Source organism: Bombus vosnesenskii, unplaced genomic scaffold (assembly GCF_011952255.1).
Source record: "Bombus vosnesenskii isolate JDL3184/JDL3185 unplaced genomic scaffold, Bvos_JDL3184-5_v1.1 scf7180000016261, whole genome shotgun sequence".
Classification (NCBI taxonomy): Eukaryota; Metazoa; Arthropoda; class Insecta; order Hymenoptera; family Apidae; genus Bombus; species Bombus vosnesenskii.
Genome location: NW_022884330.1, coordinates 817,475 through 839,914, shown reverse-complemented (window position 1 = coordinate 839,914; position 22,440 = coordinate 817,475). Strand labels below are relative to the sequence as shown.

The window sequence follows — 22,440 nt, the reverse complement described above, 5'->3', positions numbered from 1 at the left end:
ACCCTTTTCTCACAAGGGTTTGTCGGTGTATGTTTTCGTCTTTCTATTTTCCCCTGTCCTCTCTTATACGCGCGCGCGATCTCGTCTTCACGGCGAAACGATGATAACGGTAACTCGCAACGAATTACCGTTCGAGTCGTTTCCCCGATAAACTCTATATCCCTTACCACTATTACTATTCATTTATCACTATTATTATTATCGTTATCAATAAAGAAATACCAAGTGCTGTAACGTTGATCGGTTGTTGGCAACGACGGGTCGGGCGAATGATCGCCTCTCGATATTACCATTGTCTTCTCGTATTTCTATCCCCAAAGTAGCGTCGTATAATAACCCATACGTTACTATTGTAAAAATCTCTGCGCGGAACACGAACCGCGTGCACGAATCGTTTGCACGTATATATATATTCTATAATATATATATAAATATATCATATTCTTGCGTGTTTAGTATTAGGATCGTGTAAGTCGATGACGAATCGAACCGATCGCGATCCCTTCGGTTTCTCTCTCTCTCTTTTTTTTTTCTTTTTATTTTTCCTCTTCTTCTTCGTCGTAATGCGTAATAATATGTATATTGTAAGGTGACATCGGCGTAAACAACCACCCTGATATTATGTTCTGTCTCGTTTGTATAACGGTATGCATCGAAGACAGCCGAGCAATGCCCGCGAAGGAGAATGACGGATATCGTACAGCCTTGCTGTCTTTTTGCCGATTCGTTCATTTTCATTTTCTTTTCTCTTTGAAAGGTTGTTGGTCTCGGGTCTACGAGCGAGTGAAGAGAATGCGCGATATACGATGGATGTTGCGTTGCGTAGACATCGACGACGGTAAAGCATTGAAAAGCAAAACTGGAAGGATCGAGCTGTGATTGTCTGAAGACCGATTAAAGATCGTCAAGCGTCACGCTGTTGATCGTTTGCGATCGAGAACGTTTTGCGACAGCGCGGATCTTATTCATACACGAGTGGTGGGATATAGTCGATGGGAACTTCACCTCGGCAACCTGATCCGTTCAAAATTGTGTAGCGTGGACTCTATTCGTATTCTCCTGGATTTCTTCAAGCTTTTCATCGCAACGGTAGAGGATGGGTCGCCGGAAACCTGTGTGCCTTTTGCGTTTCATCGGTCGAGAGTACGCGTGTACGTACGCGTCTTCTTTCTATCTTCTCCGAACGATTTTTGTCGGCTCGTTCGGCGTCGAGCGGATACGCTGATCCTTCGACTGTGTGGTAGATCCAACTGTAAGAAAGGTGATGTGCGTCGTTGCTATGTACGATGATGTATCTAAAACGTGCGCGGAAATGGAAGATTTTGTTTGAAATTTTGGCCACCGTGTCGTACGTGGCGAATCGTCTATTTCATCGAGTCTCTTTCGGAGTTCATTCTCCTTTCTATTCTCTTTTTTCTTTTTGTCTCTTTTTCGTTTTATTTTTTTATTTTTTTTTTTTTTTTTTGTATCTTATGCCGTTTCATCGAAAGTTTGCTCGCGAATCGCGTAGCTGTTACGCGTTAGACGCGTTCTTCGCCTCTTCTGTGCGCTGCTTCTGGATTTCTCTTTTTGTTTCGCTGTCCACTTTCTTTCTAATACCGCGACGGTAAGCGTAGCTTCGCTAAAAGTTCTCGTCGTTTGTCCATCGTCGTGCCGGTTTTCTCATGCGAATTTTCATCTCGTGTATTTCGTCTGCTACTGTATGTTATTATGAGTGGGCGTGCTTTCTACGACTGCACCAGCGTGCGCAGTTTCTTCCTCGCGGAGGAGCACTTTTCTGTTTTTCTTCTTTTTTTCTTTTTCTTCAAAAAATGTTCGATAAAAAACTACACAAAATGACCGTTGTTCCGTCGTACAAATAGTCTATACGAAGAAAGTGATAAAAATTTGATAAAGCTTAAGAAGAGTCGTCGGTGATAGGTCGACGACGACATTGGACGTTCGTACAAAAAAGAAAGAATCTTTCTCCCTTTCTTCTGTTTCTTCTTCTTCTTCCTCTTTCCCGTATCTTTTTTTTTCATTTTCTCGTTTTTTTTTTTTTATATTTCCTGCTTCTTATCTTCGTTTCGTCGAGGCTCGCATACGATAGTTGAAGTTACGCACGTTTCACGCTTCGATTGAAGGAATTGTTCTCGTTTTCTTCGTCGACAAAGTTACTTTGTTAGCTGATGCATGATACGATCTTTTATTTGTTTATACTTTTCCGTTCCTGGTGTTGTATCTTAAACTTGTCTCGCTGGATATATGGAAAATCTTAACTTAAGCGTCGAGCTTACTTTATATTTCCCCAATTCTAAATCGATAAGTGCGATTTCTCACGGTAAAATATTCTAGAATACTAACATTTAAATTTACCGATAATTCGATTTTGTACATTCGTTTTCTTGGTATTCTTAACCAATAGTAGATTAATTTACTTCTCGCCTCTTAATTCACGCGCGTAATAATTTATAACGTTAAAAATCTTTTCTCTTTTCTTTAAGTTATTACTATTTATATTAATAATTTCTATTCAATCTTCATATTCATTTTTTTTCCATTTTTTCTCTTTTTTTTTTTGTGTTTAAGTTTTGTTACTTTGATTTGTACATTCTCCCGAGCGTGCGAACGGGCTTTTGACACGTTCTCTCCAAATCTCTCTATCCCTTTCCTTTCTCTTCCTACGTGGCGTTTGAGAAGTGCTATGCTGAGGAATCGTCCGGAAAATTAACTTTCATCTCCGTGTTATCGCGATGCTTGTTGTGGTGTGCTTTCTCCTTTTCAATGTTTCATCAAGTTGTTGCGTGTATATGATTTTTGCATTTATCGTGTTCGCGCGGTATATTACCATAAATTCTCTCGAATTCTCGTTACTTGTCATTTCTTTTTTCATCGTCGAAACAGAGTGCAAGTACTGTGGACGAGCAACGAAGTTAAACAATGTCGTCTTTTTCACTTTCTACGCTACTGAATCCTCAAGTTTCTCGTTTTTGTTGTCGTTACGGTAGCTTTCTTCCTTCGTCTTGTCGTGGAAATTTCGTTTTTCGAAAATTAGCGCAACGAAAAAATGAATCAAAGATCGATGAACGAGTTAAAGGTGTAAAAATTCACGTGCGGGGCAGATTGTGCGGATCACGAACTTTCGTTCTTGTTCTCTTCTGTTCTTTTTTTTTTTTCTTTTTTTTGTATTCGTACTTTTTCTCTTTCTTTTTTTTTACTTTTTTTATTTTTTTTACAAAGAGATATTCCGAAAAGGGGTAGGGGCGATGGATTTCGTTGTTGCCGCCAAGTGTCTTTTCTCGCGCCGCGCAACAACGAAATTCTGTGAAAAGAGCGATAGTAACTCTTACTAGCGTCGTGCTTCTCTATACATTTTGCGTTTCTGTCGTTTTTTTTTTCTGGCACGCTTTTCGCGTGCGATCGACCGTGGAAAAATACGTGAAAAATTTGGATTCGTTGTTTTGGCCGAAAAAATCAATGAATTCCGAACGTGTTCCCTCGATGTGTATCGTCGTTTCAGGAAAAAGGAGTGTCAAGTGATTTCGAATTGGCGTAAATGATTTTTTTTGGTCGGTAAAGCGAATCTTTCCGTTTAATTTGACGTTGTTGCCGATGATTACGAAACCGTTGCGTATCTTCGTTTTGTCGCGTGTTGCATCTTCCCTTTGTTCTATGGATTTCTATCTGGCGGATTTACGTTTATCGTTTATCGTTCTATGGTTTCGTGGTTATTCTATAAAACGATGTCTGTTCCGTTATTCTCTTACTGCTGTGTGCATATTCATTTTAGTCTCTTGGCACTTTCCTCGTTTTTCTTTCCGTTCTTTCTATTCTTTTTTTTCTTCTTTTTTTTTTTTATTCTTCTTCGTTTTAATCCTCTTTTATTCTTACTTTACAAAACGTTAATCACTCTCGTCTCTTTAAATATTTACGTTTCATAAATAAGTACGGAAGCGAAGGCCTGCGGGCGAGGAAGCATTTCCAGGAAGCGACAACGACGAAAATCGCGTCACATAAAACTGCGAGCCCGATCGCCTTTGTCGCTCGCCGTTGAAACGACGTTCGCTTGCCGAGCGGACCTTGCGCCGCCGTTCTCTCCAAATATATTAAATATATTATACAATTTACCCGACTAAAGTTTCCTTTATCCCCCCCTCCCCTGATGAGCTACAGACGCGCACAGCGCAAAAAGCTGCGCGCCGTGCCCTTTTAAACCTTGCTTTATCTTATCTCTTCCATCTCTTTTACGCCCATCTCTCTTTCTTCTTCTTCTTCTTCTTTTTTTTTTTCTCTTTCTTTTAAATCTTTAAGTTACATATTCTTTTACGAAAAACACTCCGCTTCGCTTCTTCTACACCACCTTCCACCTTATAATCTCCTTATAACTCTATTTAAAAAACATTTCAGACTTTCTTCGTCGCACTTCGCTTTTTTATTTTTATTAATATCGTTAAAATTCATTAAGTTATTAAAAACGTCTAACAAAAAAATTGAAAAAGAAAGATTCACTTAGATCTCCCCAACAAGGTATCAAAAATAAACTTATTACTCTTAGATTCATTTCGCTTTTTTTCACGTTGCTATCTCGCTTCTCTCATCACGTAGTTCTTCCCTTTCTATCCGCTTTGTCTCTTTTTCCTTTTCCACTCAAATCCGGCGTCGTTAACTCTTTTTTCCTTCTGTCCTCGCTCGAGTTCGCTTCTTTCGTTATACCGCCCTCCTTTTCTCTCTCTCTCTCTTTTCCTCTCCCTCTCTCTCTCTCTCTCTCTCTCTATCTCTCTGCATCGTCGTGTCTTCTTTCTCATTTTCTTTCCTTATGCTTTTAATCCTTCCGGCGCTACTCCTCCTCCTCTTCGAGATGCAGCGAAAAAGAAAAAGCCAAGAGAGCGGAGAGCATTGGCGCACCGAGCTTCCACCGCTCGCGTTCGTCTCTTTATTTTTTCCTCTGCATACCTTCTCTCCATCGTTCAATTTTCCATTATCCGCCGATAGTAGTAGTATTGCTACGCACACTCAACAGAAGTTCGTTTCTCTGTAATCCGTTTGCCTTCTCACCCGATAAACAAAAATCCTAACACGCGATATAACAATTCCCTTCCATTCAACGTACACGTTTTCTCTTTCGTAAAACTGGATTCCCTCCTACCTACCTTAAACTCGTGTATTTTTGTACTAAACGCATACCAAATGCCATGAGGTGAACCGACGGTCGACGACCCTGTCTTCCGATCAATTCCGTGAACCGGAAGGGATTACCGTCTTCGTCGCTATGCGCGAATGCCGGCCACCAGGTTCAACGTACTAATTGAGCATCGATCACGCGCCACGAAATTTCAAGGAAATCTGGCTAACGCTAGGTGATTTACAATCTCTGCCGGTAGCGAAACTTTCTGTTATCGATAGGAGAAATTAAAACGTACGAAACGATGACAGGGTTCCTATAATAGAATCAAAATGAAACTTGGATGGCGGAGAGATTCAACGAACTTGCGAATACTCTTCTCGTGGCACGCGATGATGCGTCTGTCAGTCCGTTAATTTATCTTCTCTCCTTTTTTTTTCTTTTTTCTTTTTTTTTTTTCTTTTTTTATCCTCTGTCACGTTTATAAATCACTGAAACGGATCTAGCCCGTCGAACAGTTCCTCGAGTCTCTTTCGATAAATTAGTGCAAATTCACTTCACCGTTTTAAATAGTCCTGAAACGTTTAGCTTTCTTTTCACCGTGTTTTTCATCTTTCATCTACCTCTTCAACTCTCCCTCCCACTCTCCGTTTTTTCCCATAAAATCTCTTACACGATCGATCTTCCCGTTTCGAGCGAAAACGTTTCCTGCCCGTACGATGCATGTGCGAACCATCGTATCCTTCAACTTGTTAGACTCATGCCTTCTTTTTTTTTTTTTGCTTCTGCTTTCATAAATCAAAACTTAAGACTTTTAGGAGTTACGCGCAATCGGTCACGAATATTCTTCGTTAATGGAAAACGTTATCTTTCCATCGCGTCCACCTATCGTCTCTTCAACGTTAAAAACACTCGATCTTTGAACTCTTCTCGAATTTTGTATTATCTCTTTCGCTGATGATATACAAGCAATTGCCGCAGAAAGAATCGTAAGAATTATCGTGATCGATAGTACGCGCCGTGCCGGAAACGCGATATCGCTGCGAGTTTCTAACGCTTTTTATTAAATTTTTTAACGTATTCGTAATAGTATTTGCTATCCTAATAGTGATACGACTATATAATATATATATATCTATATATATATATATAATTAAAACAAGAGAAAAATAGAGAAAAAAAAGAAATAATTACAGAATTTACAAAGATCGTTGAGGACCGGAATTTCCTAAAAATTCGCAGACGTACCATCTTCGTTTATTCGACGACTCGCTGGCGATATCCACGCTCGCATCACGAGGCGAAGAGCGACATCAAATACATAATCACGATGCCTTTTTCTCGTCAAATATCACTCTTTCACCTCCAGCACTTTTCCCACTTTTCCCCTTTCTGCGGTTCTTTTCTCTCGATTATCCTAATCTATCTTCCTTGTATTTCTTTGCCATATAAGCCTAACCAGTAATTAATTACTTATCAATTAATAGTAGTATTCAACACACGCACACTCACACATTATTACATTCATTTATAAAGTAAAAATCCCTGAAAAGGTTTCATAGTTAGTAGCAACCGTCTTATCATTTTGCTCTTCTTTCGGTCTCTGAAACTTCTTACATTTGTCCTCTCCTCGAAAGCGATCGATTCTCGCTTTCTCGTGCGTACCAACGGTCGCTTTTTCATTCTCCCTTCCTCTCTCTTTGCGGAACATCCTTCTCGTAGCACGAAACAACGTCCGTTCCATGTACAACGTCGAACAATTCCTCGGTATTCATCCTCTCGTTTATACTCTTTTCTTGCAAGCGTCTTTGCTTCGTAGTTGACTCAGTTTCTTCATTCCGATCACTTTTGCAAAAAAGCGACTCGACGACGAAGGATGTTGTTCTCGTCGGTATCTCCTTCCATTTGCTGTTTTCGACGCCAATAACCACTCGTCGATTCCCAGCAGACGCGACCCGTCTACGTTGTGTCTTTCGCCCCTCCCGCTGCTCTTCTTGACTCTTGCAAGGAACTTGAGGCGAGTAGAGCGTTCAACGCGCCATACGCATGTCACGCATTTTCACTTCACTAATACGCAAAAACTCGTAATCGCTTCTTTGGTATTACAGGCGCGAGAGGGGCGGGGATGAGGGAATCTGCCATGAAAACTTTCCGGCTTACGTCTAACCGTAGAACGAGTCACGTTTCGTTCACATTTTCTTCGATAATTAAGTCTCGTTAATTAATGTCTCTCTGTGTTGTGATATAAAAAAAACTGTACCTAGAGTAGTTCTTTTCTTTTCTTTAAAAAAAAAAAAAAAAAAAAAAAAAAAAACCGCTTTCCTGTATAGTGTACTTAGTAGAAGTAAGTAGATAGTTAATAGCAGTAGTAATAGTACTAGTAATAATAGTAGTTGTAGTAGTAACATGTATAACGTAATTGTGTAATCGTTACTTAACTTCTCTGTATATTATTATAACTTTAATATTATGTAGACTTCTTTTTTTAGATTAGTTGGTTTTTATCCTTTCTCTCGTTTCACTTTTCATTATCATATTAAATCTTTAACGGTAATGAATGAGGTAATAAGGTTGTGTATGCTTTTTTTCTTATCATCGTATCCTATTTCATCGACGAGGTGGTTTCGTTAACGTTGCGTAATCGATTCGTTCGAGTGCCACTCGTCGCTTCAACTTCTGAATTAAGCAAACTCGCAACGAAACGTGCTGTAACGCGCGTAGAAGAAGTGAGCGAACAATCTGTATATCTCTTCGACGGACGAATCGATTATAACTTATCATCCCCGCTTCGAATGGGCAGGAAGCAAATTTTTCGTCTCACTTCGTCTCGCATGATGCGTATTCGTTGGCTAACGTGCACACTTCCGTCTGATTCAACGCGGTGCTCTGCATCGCTTTCGTTTCACAGAGCTGTGTATCCTGAGCCACGAGGCTCGTTGTTGAACACGACGTAGGCCGAGTGTCACGATCGATGGCAATCGGTCAACAATAACGTAATTTACCATTCGTTCTGTTGCAAAAATCTGTCTAAAAAATAAAACGCTCTATATCTATTGCGTTCTCGGTGACGCGCGACAAAATGTACTTACGACAAATGAACTCGCGTACAATTCGAACTACGGTATAAAAGGGAGCTGGGGGAGGAAACAAGACAAGAACAGCCATCGATCATGTCACATCTTACCGTTCCGAATCAAACCTATATATTATGATTTTAAATATTATTCGATCCTATTGCATATGTGTGTGTGTGTGTGCGCGCGCGCGCGCGCGCACGGGTACTGTACGTGACATTTTGAACCGATAGCTTTCGCGAAGTACCGTTCGTATCATGCACATCGAAGGATACATAGCCCGCGAGAAGGAGGTCGCACGTAGCCTTTTACGAGAGAATGTCAAAGCGACGAAGGCCACCCCGGCGATTCAAACGGATTTTCTGAGGCGTTGGTCGGCGTCATGTAAGTTTCAGTGACGTTACTGATTTTGTGATTGCTGTTGATTAGAAGGCGAAGTACTAGATTGTTGTTGAGCTGAGTGCTGCGACGCTGTGCCACCTTGTTGGGACGTGGCACTGCCATCTCTTCGAGTACGAGAACCACCTTCTTGGCTGCTACCACGACCAGCGCGTGAGCCTGCGACACCTGCTCCAGGTGCACCAGATGACTGTAGAACCATAGCGCGAATTCTTCTCTGTGCCGACTGTGAATCAGAGAACAAGCAAAAATATAAATCGATATATTTTATTTGTCGGGTTTTAACGATCGTAAAACGTTGAAGTATTTTTAACGGTAACGCGCGTAATACCTGAACAGAGAAGAAAGGGCCAATTATTTGGACGGTTGCTTCTTCATCGGCAGAAGGAGATGTGGATTGTTGTTCCGATAACTTTATGATACTTCCGGTTACACGTTGCAATTCTCTAACGTTTTGTCCACCTTTGCCAATGATTCGGCCAACTTGAGTACTTGGTACGAGAATCTCGATTGTCAATCGGACGTCCTCGGTTCCGCCCACGAATCCTTCCTCGCGCATTTTCTCGAAAATTAAGTATTGAGCCTAAAAGCGAATATTATTGGTGTCGTATAATCGTTACAGGAGAACCATACGAATAACATTTACTTGAACAGAAGTAAAAAGGAATGTCGAAGGTTGTAACGGGACCAACTGTACATGCATAGTGCAACATGTCATTGGTACGGGTAACCCTTCATATTTTAATTTCCCTGTTCTTTCAAGACGATGCATAGAAAAACCGCATCTTCTCAAACGAGACCAGGTTTTTTTAATCGAGTACTAGCGTTTCTACACGTTTATCGACGATAAAAACCAGTTAGAAACAATTGTCAAGATATTGAGATTCGAACACGGAACCCTGACGTTTGCAAACCAACCTGTTACTTACTAAGCCACGAAGTAACTACACGCTATCTAACCGATTATTTAGTTCCTTCTTTACATTCGTTAAATCTATGTAAAACTTGTGCTTCTCTTTACGTAGAATATCTTACATATATATATATATTTTTTTTTTCTTATACATATATTATAAAATTTATACCTATCATTATCTTTATATAATTCAAAACGTTATGACAATCGAAATTTTAGCGATACGTCGATTTCTAGATCTTTCATCTGCCAGTAACGTGCACTTTTCCACTCTTTAAGCCCGAGCCTCGACTTTTAGCGTTAAAAATCATTAGATTTTACTTGATAAGGAATTAAACGTATTACTATCATCTGCGCAAAAACTTACTTTCCACTGTGATTCTGGTGATCCGACGATAGTTACTTTTCTGTCATTTTGTTGTTCTACAGGCTTGTCCTGCTCGATTGGCGCGATTTTCACACTGGCGCCAGAGAATCTGATAATGTTTCTGATGTGTGAACCCTTGCTTCCTATGATTGCCCCTACACTCGTATTCGGAATGTAGAGGAACGCAGTTTCTTGCGTATCTCCTATTGGAATACCTTGCTGCGTAGGCAAACTGGTTTGATAAGGATATGGGGCTGGTCCGGTGCCATACAAGCCCGGACCACGTGAGCTGTATCCCATACCAGCAGTGGACATCATAGCCATTGGATGTAAACCAGGAAACATCAAGCTTTGAGGCTGTAACGATCATGTGATTTCGTTATTACACAAGCTCGATCGTAACTTGGCATAATATTTGAAACGATTCGTTCGCTATGACTTCGCGTAACTTCTAACACTTACAGCCATTGCTTGCAAGTCATTTTCGTAGCTTTGGCGTAATTTGCTGGAAATCATAGATTCAGCTTTGCTCATGTTATCGATGCTGCCTTTCACCGTGATAATGCGCTCGAGATTGAAGTTGTTGATGTCATTGATACTGCTTACGGTGATCTTCGTATCTGTATCCTGCATGATTTTCTTAATGGTGGTACCACCCTTTCCGATAATTCGTCCAATCAAATTGTTGTGCGCAAGAATCCTCAATGAGATCTCGCTGTTGACAAACGGTTACGGCGCGTTAATAAACACACATGTATCCATTATACGAACGCGTATAGCAAATTTCATACGTAACATCGTTTGCAAAATAATTTTGGAAGCGGATAGCGTTTCAAGCTTCTTACCCTTTACTCAAACCGTAAGCCTCTTGCTGCGTCACCTCCATAATTTTCTTGCAAGCATTCGTACAATTCTCTGGGTTACCGTAGATGGTAATAGCTTTTTCAGCAGCACCCAGGCTGTCCTTACGGTGAACATCGACTCGCGCGCGCGTCATCTGAGTGATCTGACGTATGGTAGAGCCCTGGCGACCGATTATGGCTCCCACCATCTCTGATTGTACAAGAATACGGAGCGGGAAGTCTGCCTGCCGTCCGGAGCCCGAAACCCCGGAATAAGCTACGCCGCTGCGCTGGCTGCGGCCTCTACGTCGGTTCTCCACCGTAGACATTTCCACTTTTAGCGGGCTACCCTCGTACTCGTGACCATTTAACTGGTTCACAGCCCTGTAAAACGGCGAAAAGACGATCGTGTCAGACCGCAACAATTACGATTAAGCATGTCGACTATGAAAAATGCCTATGGACCGGATGATACGTGGGTTTATCTCCGCGGCAAACAATGTCGAAACTTACTGCTGTGCTTGTTCTTGCGTCTCATAGCTGATGAGGACGGTTTGTAAATTAGGATCGCGCGAGGACAATTTCTCCACAGACTGCACTTGACCGCAGTTCGAGAACAGTGCCTCTATATCTTCTATTCTGATCTGAGCTGGCAAGTTGTTTACGATAACCTTGGATCCGGCACCGCTGTAAAAAAAAGAAATTCATAAACGTCAATTAGCAAACGTTACACCTGGTCTCGTTACGTTAAGGGTCGATCGTGAGGATGGCGCGTGTACGATTGGTGTAGACAAGAAGGAGAGAGAAACTTGTTTTTCAGTTACGCTCGTATTAAAATTATCGCGGTTAAAACGCTTGGGAATCGATGTAATTTTACTAACTCGTGCGAGCAAAGAGTTCTTGAATAAAAAACGAGACCTAGTTCGCAGGCTCTAGTACATTTAAAAGCGAGAAGCAAATCGATCGTTAAAGTTAAACGGTTGTTTTTCTAGTTAAAAAAAAAAAAAAATGCAAAAAGCAGGAAAATCATCGATCGTCAATAATTTCTTGAAACGAGAATATATGGTTGGTCGTGCACAACGTATGTAAGTATAACGCAGCATTTGGGTCAAGAATTTCTCGGTATCGGCTTGAGATCGTCAAAGAGGACGGTGCCTGCTAAACAAAAATCAACTCGACGAGGAAAGAGCATACGGCGAGTCAACACGAACGTACTCGGACGGTTACCAATCGAAATTGCAAGGCCGGTTCGTTACAACAGCTTCTTCGAACTTTTTTACCGCATTTGAGTAAACATTTCGTAAAAGTCGAGAAAATATCGTTACAATATAAAAAACATCGATACAGCGTAAAAGAATAAAACGTTAGAAATTCGTCACGAATGGAACACCAACGCGTTACAATTTCCATGATAGTTTCTACGAAGAAGAATTAAAAATACCAGGATCGCTGATCGCTAGTTACGCGAAAATCGCTATTATATCGTGTTATTGCGATTATCTGTAAGTTCAGTTTCGGTTTTGTTTTGCGTTTGTAAATACGATACGATCGCTAATTACGTAAAATAAAGAAACTAATTACGCGAAATAAAGAGAGCGAACAGCGATGATATGAAAAGTTTATCGCGCGCAATAGCTAGAAATTTACTCGCAACGAGGGGCCGTTCGATTCGCGACGATACACGGTGATCTATAAATTAACGCGAGTCTACCATATCCCAGAGGCTCGACGATGTTCTCGCCAAGAGCGTCATCGGCAAAGATCGCATATGCGCGGATGCCCCTGTTGACATTTTCTCTTTCTTTCTTTCGTTCGACATCTCCACGTCGAATTTATCCTCCTCCTCGGCCCTTGCGAGGGAGACGGCGCAACATGAAAGGCATCGCGAATCAAAAACAAACTCCACCCGTACCCTATCTAAATACCAAATGCGCCTTCGATTCGTCTGTGCGTCTCTCTTCGAACATAATTCGCCGCAAAACTGGCAATGTGAAACAGCCCGTAGTAATTTCGTTTCGCGTTCATTACGTCGGTATATTCCTACGGTTCCTCTTTTCGCGGATATACTCGCGTCCACGTTAATCGAATTTCAAGGGGTGAAGAATCGCGAAATTGGACGCAGCCACGGCACTGGGCGCGACGCAACATGAATGAACCAAATGGCAAGTAAGAAGAGGACGCGGAACGTGAAGAAGGAAAAGGAGGGTGAAACGGCTGAGACTCTCACTTTCGTACGTATCGATTTTTCAGCTCACCGACCCACTCAGCGTCAGGGCTTTCGACTAACCTTGAAGAAAACGTACCGACCGACCTAGCTTGTGCTCGGCCAATTATTACGGCCCGATGAGGACGCGGATAATCGCGTATTCGGTCGGTTCCATCGAAAAAGTAAAACAATCGCCGTCTTTTTTCTCACGGAAGCAGTGCACGTGGGCATTAAACGCGCGTATAGGCGTGCTGCATCGCGGGGCGAAAAGATCGTCGTGAAATTCAAATTTTTCCCGCTGCTAATTACTCTCCCATTCCGCGGACAATTTGCAAAGATAACGGATATTACTTAATCATATAGTTACGCGTCGGCTCGTGCTCGCGATAATATCGCGTCTTGTACCCGTCCTGTTCGCGTCTGAACGAAACTAACGACGAGCGAAAATTCTACCGTCGAAGAAGGTCGAGGGGCAACCGAGATATCCGATATAAATACGCGTGAAAATACGGAATACCGCGGGGCGGTGGTTGACGCCAATCGAAAGGATCGTCGAACGACGATTCCGGAGATAGGCGTAAAATCTTGCACGACGAATAAAACGGCGTCGAACGGCGGTACGGCACAAAAGGTGAGAGGGCGACGCGCGTGTTACGTGTGTGTGATGGAACTAATTCCAACCCCCCGGAAAACCTTAACCGAACAACTACCGTGGAGCACAACGCGTTCCTGGGTGGCCGATAGAGACTCCTCTCTCTGTCCATCGTCGGGGGCTGCAGGTTCGAGGCTCGTCGAACCGAACTCTTGGACGTGCACGTGCTCGCGCCTGTAGAGAGACAACACGTTCGACCGAGAAAAGTCGATATTATGTCTCTGTTCGTACACAGAAGGTTCGTTTGCACGCGTGTATCGGTACGGGTTACGGGGCTACAGTGAGAACCGTGCAAAGGGTGGAGGACGGCAGTTTGGTGGCAGGATGGGATCGCGGGGGTGGCAGCGAGGGTGAGAGCGGAGGCAGGCCTTTGTTTCGTGTGCTTTTGGGGATTTTCGGCGGCACCCGGTGTGGTGTGAGGTATATATGCAGGAGTGCGCAAGGGAACGTTGATATCGTCGGTTTCGTCTGGCACGCGGGTCCGTCTCCTCCACCGGCACGAACCCCCCACCCCCACCAACCTATCTCCACGAGGAACCAGCTAGAGCAGTAACCCACCAACGCACACCAACATCGCCAACCACCACCACGTCACCTCCAACCTCAACCCTTTTTGCGCCTCTTTCCCTCGCTACCCTTCCTGACCACCGGCCTGCTCTGTCTCTCCTATTCTCCCCCGTCCTGCACACCCGCCGACGCATCACCCTTGCCGGATCTTGCACGCACGTGTAACTCGCGATTTCGTCCGTTCACCTTTAACGAAAGGCGGTATTTTCGTACGCCCACCACAGCGACGGAGGAAGCGAAAGAGACACGCGGCAAGAGCACAAGAGCAAACCGATAGATAGAGAAGGGAAGACGGGGAGAGAGTGAGAGAGAGAGAGAGAGAGAGAGAAAGAGAGAGAGCTTTTTCCAAGCCCGAGGCACATACCGACAGGGATGGACGCGCGACGACCGCAGACCACGGGTCACCCCCGTGGAAGAGCTTTTGATCTCGCCTAAGACACGTTTTTTCGGACTCTCTTTTTCTTCTCTACTTTGCTCCTTTTTTTTTTCGTTTAACGAGCCAATGGACTCGGACGGCCGCTTCTGGAGGAAGCGACGGTCGGAAGCGGGTCGCGGGAGGGATGGAGGTCGGGGAAACAGGGGGAGGGGGCAGTTGACGAAAAGTTCGAGGGTCGTAATGCGGTGCAGTTAATTGTGAAGGGAATTGGGACTCGTTACGCGCCGCTAGTCGCGTAAAAATGGAGCACATTTACGCAGGGGTAATTAGCGCGCGAGCCACGCGTGTGGCGATTTTTTTCTTGCTTTTTAGAGATGCACCGGGAATTACGCCGTGTAATCATCCCCTGTGAGTTTTATGGTCCCGTTGCTCGTATTTATACGTTTTACCGGACCGTACTTGCAATCTACGAAGTAGTAGCGCGTTTGTCGCTTTTAATCGCGTTTTACCGTCCACATGGTGCGCGTGATTTTTTCGCCAACGTTCGTCTCTTATTAACTCGTCTAAGTCGTTGCCGTAGCCGCTGTTGTCTTTCCCACGTTAACATCACGAGTCTACACAAGTTGAAAGATAACGCCAGGTAAAACGTTCGTCCTACGACCAGATCCAATCGAAACGCACGCTTCCGTTCCATCGATTTGACAAAACGGTACTTGCACTTACGAAACATCTGCACACGCTATTTTCGCGCTAAAACGCGTACGATCGACGAATAAATATTAGCCGAAAAAGAAACTGGGCGACAGAGTGGCGCTCGATGGAACGTGTACGGTCCTGGCCGGAGAAGCGTCGACGTCGTTGACTGAACCGGCGGGGCGCACGGCGCCAAAATCGATTTTGAAAAGGGAAAGTGGCATGTACGTGCCAGCAGCGTGGCTTTACATATACAGTATGCGCACGATTCGCGACAAAAACGTGTAGGAGGTAAAACTGCAGCCGCGCCGAATAAAGGTTGCAGCACACACCGCGTACGTTGCAGATGCGCGCGGCAGCCAACACACGTACACTACGCGTCCGCGACACACAGGTAACGCGCGTGCAACGCGACTCGAGCGCGCAGATACGCCACACAGCCAACGTTTACATATACACGCGCGAGGTCTGGTTGATGCCTCTTTTTTCTGGCCACGAGTACCTCTTTCCCATTCATGTGTGAGCGTTAGAAGGGAAGTTGGCGTCTCAATTCGGTGTAACGTGCGTGTACCTGTACGGGTGCGTGGCACGTGTACTCCGCTTGCCTGTTACGCGTGCGTGTGCATGCCACGCACGTGTATACGATGTGCTGGGCTCTGTGAATGGGCGCCACATGATGACAATTTCGGTGATTTTTCCCGGTGTTCGAGCCGGAAGCGACGCGCTCGCCCGATGGAGCTTCGTCGGACTCACTTTCCACGGATTTGATAAATCGGATATAACCGAAGACAGCGAAACGGTTATTAAATTGTTAATTTTCACCGATTGAACCGCTTGATGGGACAGACAACCATTTGACCACGTACTACAGAGATAGACGGAGGAACGTTTAAAGGATAAAAGATACGGACAGAGAAGAGAAGGGATATTAGAAGACAGCCGAATTTTGTATCCGACCGTAATTTAAATATATCAAGTTTCGAGAAAAAGAAGATTCGCGTGTAATAAGTTGATACTTTGACGGATTAGCTCACGGATGGCTTAACTTTTGTGGGTTAACGCTCCAGCACGAGTTATTTTTAACCGTTTTACGTGTATCAATGAGATCCAATAGATATCGGCCATAATGTAGCAGATAAGACGAATATTCGACAGCACCGGTAGAGAAAGATTCACTATGCTTCTGAAAGTTTTTCAGCGTCGAGACGTACAAAGCGAACCAAGTAGATAACGCGTTGTATTGAAAAGCGATACGCGACCGATGCGTTTCGTTGTCGACGAAAAAGATAAGATTCCCGCGGAAGCTTGTTAATATTGACACACCTTGGGTGTGAACGTTCATGCACCGCGTTCGGTATCTCCCGATCCATGATAAATACATATTACCTAGCACTCGTTAACGTTCGAAATAGAGTAGCGTAAGATCATTCTGGCACCGTTGTTTAATATCGCTGCTATCCGCAATACGCTATCTAGGATACTCGCTACTGAAATGGACTCCGACATGGGTTGTACGAGATATTCAAACACGCGACCAGTATTGTGCGCGATAAAAATTTATACCTAGTCACGGCATAATTTTCCAGATAACAATTTTTTTTTAATTATCGCCACACGCGATTGCTAGTGCAGTTACTACGATAAGAAACAATATATCGATATTTTAAATATTCCGCTTATCGACGATAGCCAACGTTACAACGCAGATTAACGTTCGGATGAAATATTCAAGACGGTTCGTAGGCGAGAGAAGATTCGAATCGACGAGTATAAACAAATTCTGGCATTTAAAAAAGGATGTAAGAGGCAAAGGGTAGGCGTACTTATAGCTCGGTTGATAAGCGCCGTTCAAACACCGTTTTCCTTCTATTTCGGTCTTCTGCATCGAGCGCAAATTATTGAAAGCAGCCTCGATACCTTATCGATACAGCGACCGTATAATACGAGCGAGTACCTCGAAGAGTCACAACGCGATACGATAGCGACGTTTCAAGTGCGTGGCGGTCCGGTTGCGAATCGCAGGTTTCAACGATGCGGTGGCCGCGTGCAACCGTAGCAACCGACTAGCCGAGAAAGCTTAGTGCCACATTGTTTGGCGCCTGTAAAACCGTCGTCGAATCGAGGTCGCGATCGTCGCCACTGCAACCAAGGGTCAACGAGTTAGAGGAAAAAGACGGCCACGACGATAACGCGTTCCTGAACGACGGAAAAACTGTTCGATAAAAACTACTGGCCGAGTTATCGGCCGGAAACGGTGTAATCGGTACGGTTACACGATAGTTGTAAATTTCAGCCTGTTACACGTTCGCCAGAACACTTATCTACTCTTCCGTGGGTTTCGGGAAGGTGTACGCGTATCATGAGAGTCGGAACAGCTGTAACGCGCGTTCCCCGTTTCCAACCACGTTATATTCGTTATACTAGCGCGACGAGAGAAGAAATGGAAGCGACGTCACCGATCGACCTATGCGTCTAATACGAAACGCAACGTGGTCGTGGCGCGCATATCGAAAGTTATGACTCACGGCGCTCTGGATCCACGAACTCTGCCTTCGTGACAGAGTCGGTGTTCGCGTCCATTGACAACGACACGTCGCGTACAAAGACGATGATGCTACACCTTCCTATTCCCGTAACTAAACCACACCGCTTATACGGTTTACGGCGTGTTCCGGTTATGCCTTCGAATTATCCCATTTAATCCAATGCCCACGTAAAGAGTAAAACAGATTACGCGTTATAAATGGACGATGCGATCTAGATTTGCGAGTAGCGCCGCGTCGACTATAGCGCGCCCGTTTATATAGCGTTTCAGTAGTTTTCTCTATAATAGCGGAATCGTTTATATCAGCCAGAGCTTTCAACGCGACCCGAGCAACTTTTTTCTGTTCTCGCCACGCATACAGATCGAACTAGTTAGATTGCAGCGTTCGTGCGTGTACGTATCTACCTATGCGCATCAATAATGCAACAATCCTCGATGAACGTTAAAGATCGTGCAGAAATTACGTTCGATGCTTCGTGATTATACGATCGGACCGAGTGATTTTCAGCGTACGGTTATGAACGGTACAATTTCATGAAAAGTTCAGCCTCCGATCTGCCGGAGCAAGAACTCGTCGTCCCAATTTTCATGATTACACTCGCGCTTCTCGTTCGATCGTAACGAAGTATACTATAGAGAGCTCGTGTTGCTCTATTTAAATCTTTGCGTGGAATGTTGCCGTGTTAATACAAACTGAACTGTGTCCGATCGAACGATGGTTTCGAGAAAAATGACTTTCGATATTCAACGATCGGCCATCGAATTCCTATTACGTCGCCGATGTAAACCGTTGTGTCTTCGGTTTCGACGCGGATATACGGTTTTCTTACTCAATGTATATATAGATAATTTTTGTACCGTCTGCAAGCGATGACTGGATTCAAGCGAAAGTCGCAGATACGCCCATTTGAGTTTTACGCGGCTGAAATTCTGCTCGCCGCTTTGCCTTCTACCACCCGTTCCGAACCATTCGGATTTTTACTGCTTTGTACCATATGCTTTCCAGTAATTTTCCAATCTCTCCAGTGTCGTATTCGACTAGTCGTTACGCGCGTATCGTATCGCGTTGACAACTAAGTTCTTTTCGTGGTCAATAGCATCTAATGACAAAATCCGCGATCGCTTAGTCGCTACCCCCGTAAGAAACGCGCCGTCTCGAACGCGAATACTTGGAGTATTATCGGTAACATTCGTGATTCGTCTAAACGTTTCTATCTATAAAGAATCCGTGCTTAACGCGCAAAGATTATGAGGAAGAAACGGCAAAGAAGATGGACAATTAAGAGGACGTAGGAACATTTTCTGTATGAATATGACCCAACTCCGACCTGACTCGATTAGACCGATTACGTGCTTGCAACGTACGTCGACTTTGTTCGAAAGACGTCGAAAGTCTTGCTTTAAATCACGTAATATCATTAACCACGGCGTTGCAAGTTCGATCGACGATAACTTGCTCGTAAACTTTGCTCGTTTAACGAAGATGTCGCAGCATCGCTGACAGCCCAGCGAGCCTTTCTCAAATGCAAACTTGATATTTTTTTCAACTCCACCTTCAACTATACCTGCGGATCGATGAAAAATAATATGGTGCCCTGAGAGGAAGAGGAAGTTTAGCAAGAGGAAGAGAGCATGGCGAGCGAAAGAATTTCACGCGCGGAGAAAATTTCGCGTATACCGAGGCAGAGAAATCCGTGGATGTTGCACAACTGACATAGAAATTCGCAAGCGCGATGGAGAGAGAGGGAGAGAAAGAGAGAGCGCGCGAAACGATTGAAACGGGCCAGGAGGAATTAAACAAAAACGAATCGACGGTTCGAGTATTATGCGGCAGAATTTCAATTGACTTTGTCCCGGTTAATGCCAGAATCCCTATTCCGGCACGCGGTTGTCGCTATTATAGCGACTGGCCTCGATATACAAACTGCTAAACGGTCATTTTATTTTTAACTTTACATTCAAGTTCCGCGCGGCCACCGACTGAAACAAAAGGAGGCTTTTATTTGAACTCAATAATATCGAGTTGTCACGAAGGTTGGACTCGAGTTAGCGCACGCTAATACCCCGCCCGTTCCGTTCAGTCATAACCTCGTTACATTCGAACTCTTTAAACACCTGTCCAAGCTCGATGGACGCGTCGCTAATTGTAAGTACCATTGTTCCACCTTTCGTCGTTTTTCATTTTCCCCTTTCGTTAAATATTTACTAGGCTTTCCTACGAATTGCGATCGTCCCAGGCGGTCGGCTCGTTAACATTTTTCATTCGACGTCGTTGACCGATTCGACGATCGCTATTGGGGCGCGTATCGCGCTTGTAAACATCGTGGAAGCGGGGCAGAAAAACGAGTGGACGCAACGTAATACGCCGGTGTGCACAGGGTGAGCGCCACACGATGATTAAATAGCGGCGCGATCTTGTAACGCGATACGTTCGGATATTTTTGTATTCGAAAAGTTATTACACTCGATAAAAGCCAAGGGGATTCGTTAACGCCACCGGGGTTTCATCGGCGCGGACTCTTTCTCTCTCTCGAGATGCCGGGCGCTTCGAGCAATGCCAGCGATTTCATAGCTGGGCGAGAAAATAATCCTTGGAAGATAGCGGAGAAAGGGAAAAGAAACGGAAAGATCGTGGAGAGAAGAGGAACGAGGCTGCTGGAGCGCGATCTCCGGATCAACGCTTTCCGTGTTTATGATCGGGAAAGATCATTGAGTGGCGCACGCTCGAAAAACAACTTTTGCGATTCACGATCACGCGTCACACGGTGCCCGGAGAAACGTAGAAGGCGATAGGGACGCGAGCGAGAGAAAACCGGCCTATATACGTGAATTCCTTCTCGGGAGAAAAAAGGGGGCCAGGGGGTTGTAACCTCGACTCGCACACACTGGCTGCCCGCGAAAGACGAAGTAGGTATCGATAAATTGTCCAGAGCATCAATTACAATCGTATACAATTACGAGCGCTACCTTTCACCGAGCGCGAAAGCGCAAGAGCGCGACCGGCCAGGCACACGTGGCGCTCTTAACGGCGTCGACAACCGCGCGCGCGCTCGGGAACGCGACAACGATTTCCGGCCGGTTCGTGGAAGAAGAAGACGATAAAAAAGGACAAAGAACCATACGCGGCGGGAAGGGGTTCGCGCCAGTCACAAGACGAGGAACATGAGGAGAGGAGAAGAAGTACGAGAAACGAAGAGAGAAAGAGAGAGAGAGAGAGAGAGAGAGAGAGAGAGAGGAGGGAGGGAATAGAAGGAACTGGAAGTTAGAGAGAAGAAGCACAGAGAAAAGGATAGGAAAGGTGCGATGAGTCAACGCGCGGGAACGGCGACGAATCATCGTCAATTTCACCGCGGAGCTATGCAGACCGGCGACCACTGACGTAATCATAGCACGGAGGCACCATTGGCCCTTTTATCGTGGCGTTGTTACCAGAACGATCTGCTTTTCTGCAATGCAAAAGAAGGGGAGGAATAACGATCCTCGGGGGGATTTCCCACATACGCAACGAGTCACTGCCACTTCCAGGTAGCCACTGATAATTTCCTCTTTGCATATCCGCCGACGTTCTACGAGCGTATGTCAATGTCTTCGTTTCTTGGAAGAAAGCCGGCTCTCCGTCGCTTCCTGGCTCTTTCTTTGTCGCGTTCACGATCACGGTTATCGATTTCAACATGACTAAAATTATCGTCCAATTCGGTTCGGTCAGCGTGCACGCGGACGTTGAATGTTTAACGATACAATGATCGAAGGTGAAACGGTGGCCCCATAGACGAAACGAACGTCGAATCGGGATCCTCTTCCGGTCATTTAGATTAATCTCGAATCCCGATGCTCTCCGTTTTAAAACGATTCCTTCGTAAACGCTCGCGATATAATTTAAACGACGTTCTATCTTGCGAACGACACGCCTATGTATTTAGATATTTATTGGAAATAAACGTAGAACCGATAGAATGCATCGTGGAAACGTTACGATAGTACAGTGAATTTTTGCAGGAGCGATTATCGCGTCTCGTGTTACGAGGTGAAGCATAACTGCGAGTTACACCGGGAGGCGAAGGCGCGCGCGAGCGCGCGTTTCGACGCGGCTAGAAGGCGTGCGTATAATAAAATTTGGGCTGGTCGAATTCATTCAACCGCCGCTTCAATAATTCTGAACGAAACAAGGCGAACCGGCGGTTAAAAGAGACGCTAATACGGACATTGAAAAGCCGACAGTCGAAAAAGGGAGGAGAGAGTAGGCGGAAGAAGCGCGGTAGTGGAAGAGCAGAGGACACGCACGTCGCCGTCGCGACGCTCTCTTTTCTTCGTTCGGTCCAGCGCTAAGCCGACAGAGAAGTTTATTCTAGGACGACGAAATTCACAATAACGATCCGAGAGGAGAGACGCGGCCGCAGACGGGCTCGAGATATTTCTGCGCGACGAATTAGCAAGTTGGTCTGCAACTTACATGTACCAGCCGTCGGAGAACGCGACCGAGAGACGAGAAGGAGGAGGAGGAGGAGGAGGATGAGGAGGAGGAGGAGGAAGGTTCGATGTGAGCGTGGAAAATGCGAAACAAACGGGCGAATATGAGGCGAGCCGGTGACTCGAGCGAGAAAAGGACGAATCGAGAGAAACCGAGGACGCGCGAACGACGTCCAAGGAAACCGCCAAGAGGAAAAGCTCGTGGAAAACGATAACGGGAGGAGGAAATCTCGAT

The 22,440-nt window shown here is 44.7% G+C and overlaps 1 protein-coding gene across 3 annotated transcripts in view; it reads right to left on the bottom strand.

Moving 5' to 3' along the window:
* Window positions 1–753: 753 nt before the first annotated feature.
* Window positions 754–22,440, bottom strand: part of LOC117241658 (insulin-like growth factor 2 mRNA-binding protein 1) — a 46,797-nt gene continuing 25,110 nt past the window's right edge. For all 3 annotated transcript variants that reach the window (XM_033507597.1, XM_033507598.1, XM_033507599.1), the window contains exons 2-7: window positions 11,213–11,386; window positions 10,703–11,083; window positions 10,320–10,572; window positions 9,858–10,214; window positions 8,906–9,157; window positions 754–8,800 (exon numbers count right to left, since the gene is read on the bottom strand). In XM_033507597.1, coding sequence (XP_033363488.1) covers window positions 8,576–8,800; window positions 8,906–9,157; window positions 9,858–10,214; window positions 10,320–10,572; window positions 10,703–11,083; window positions 11,213–11,386 — 1,642 coding nt within the window. In that variant the 3' untranslated portion in view covers window positions 754–8,575. The remainder of the gene's footprint in view (window positions 8,801–8,905; window positions 9,158–9,857; window positions 10,215–10,319; window positions 10,573–10,702; window positions 11,084–11,212; window positions 11,387–22,440) is intronic.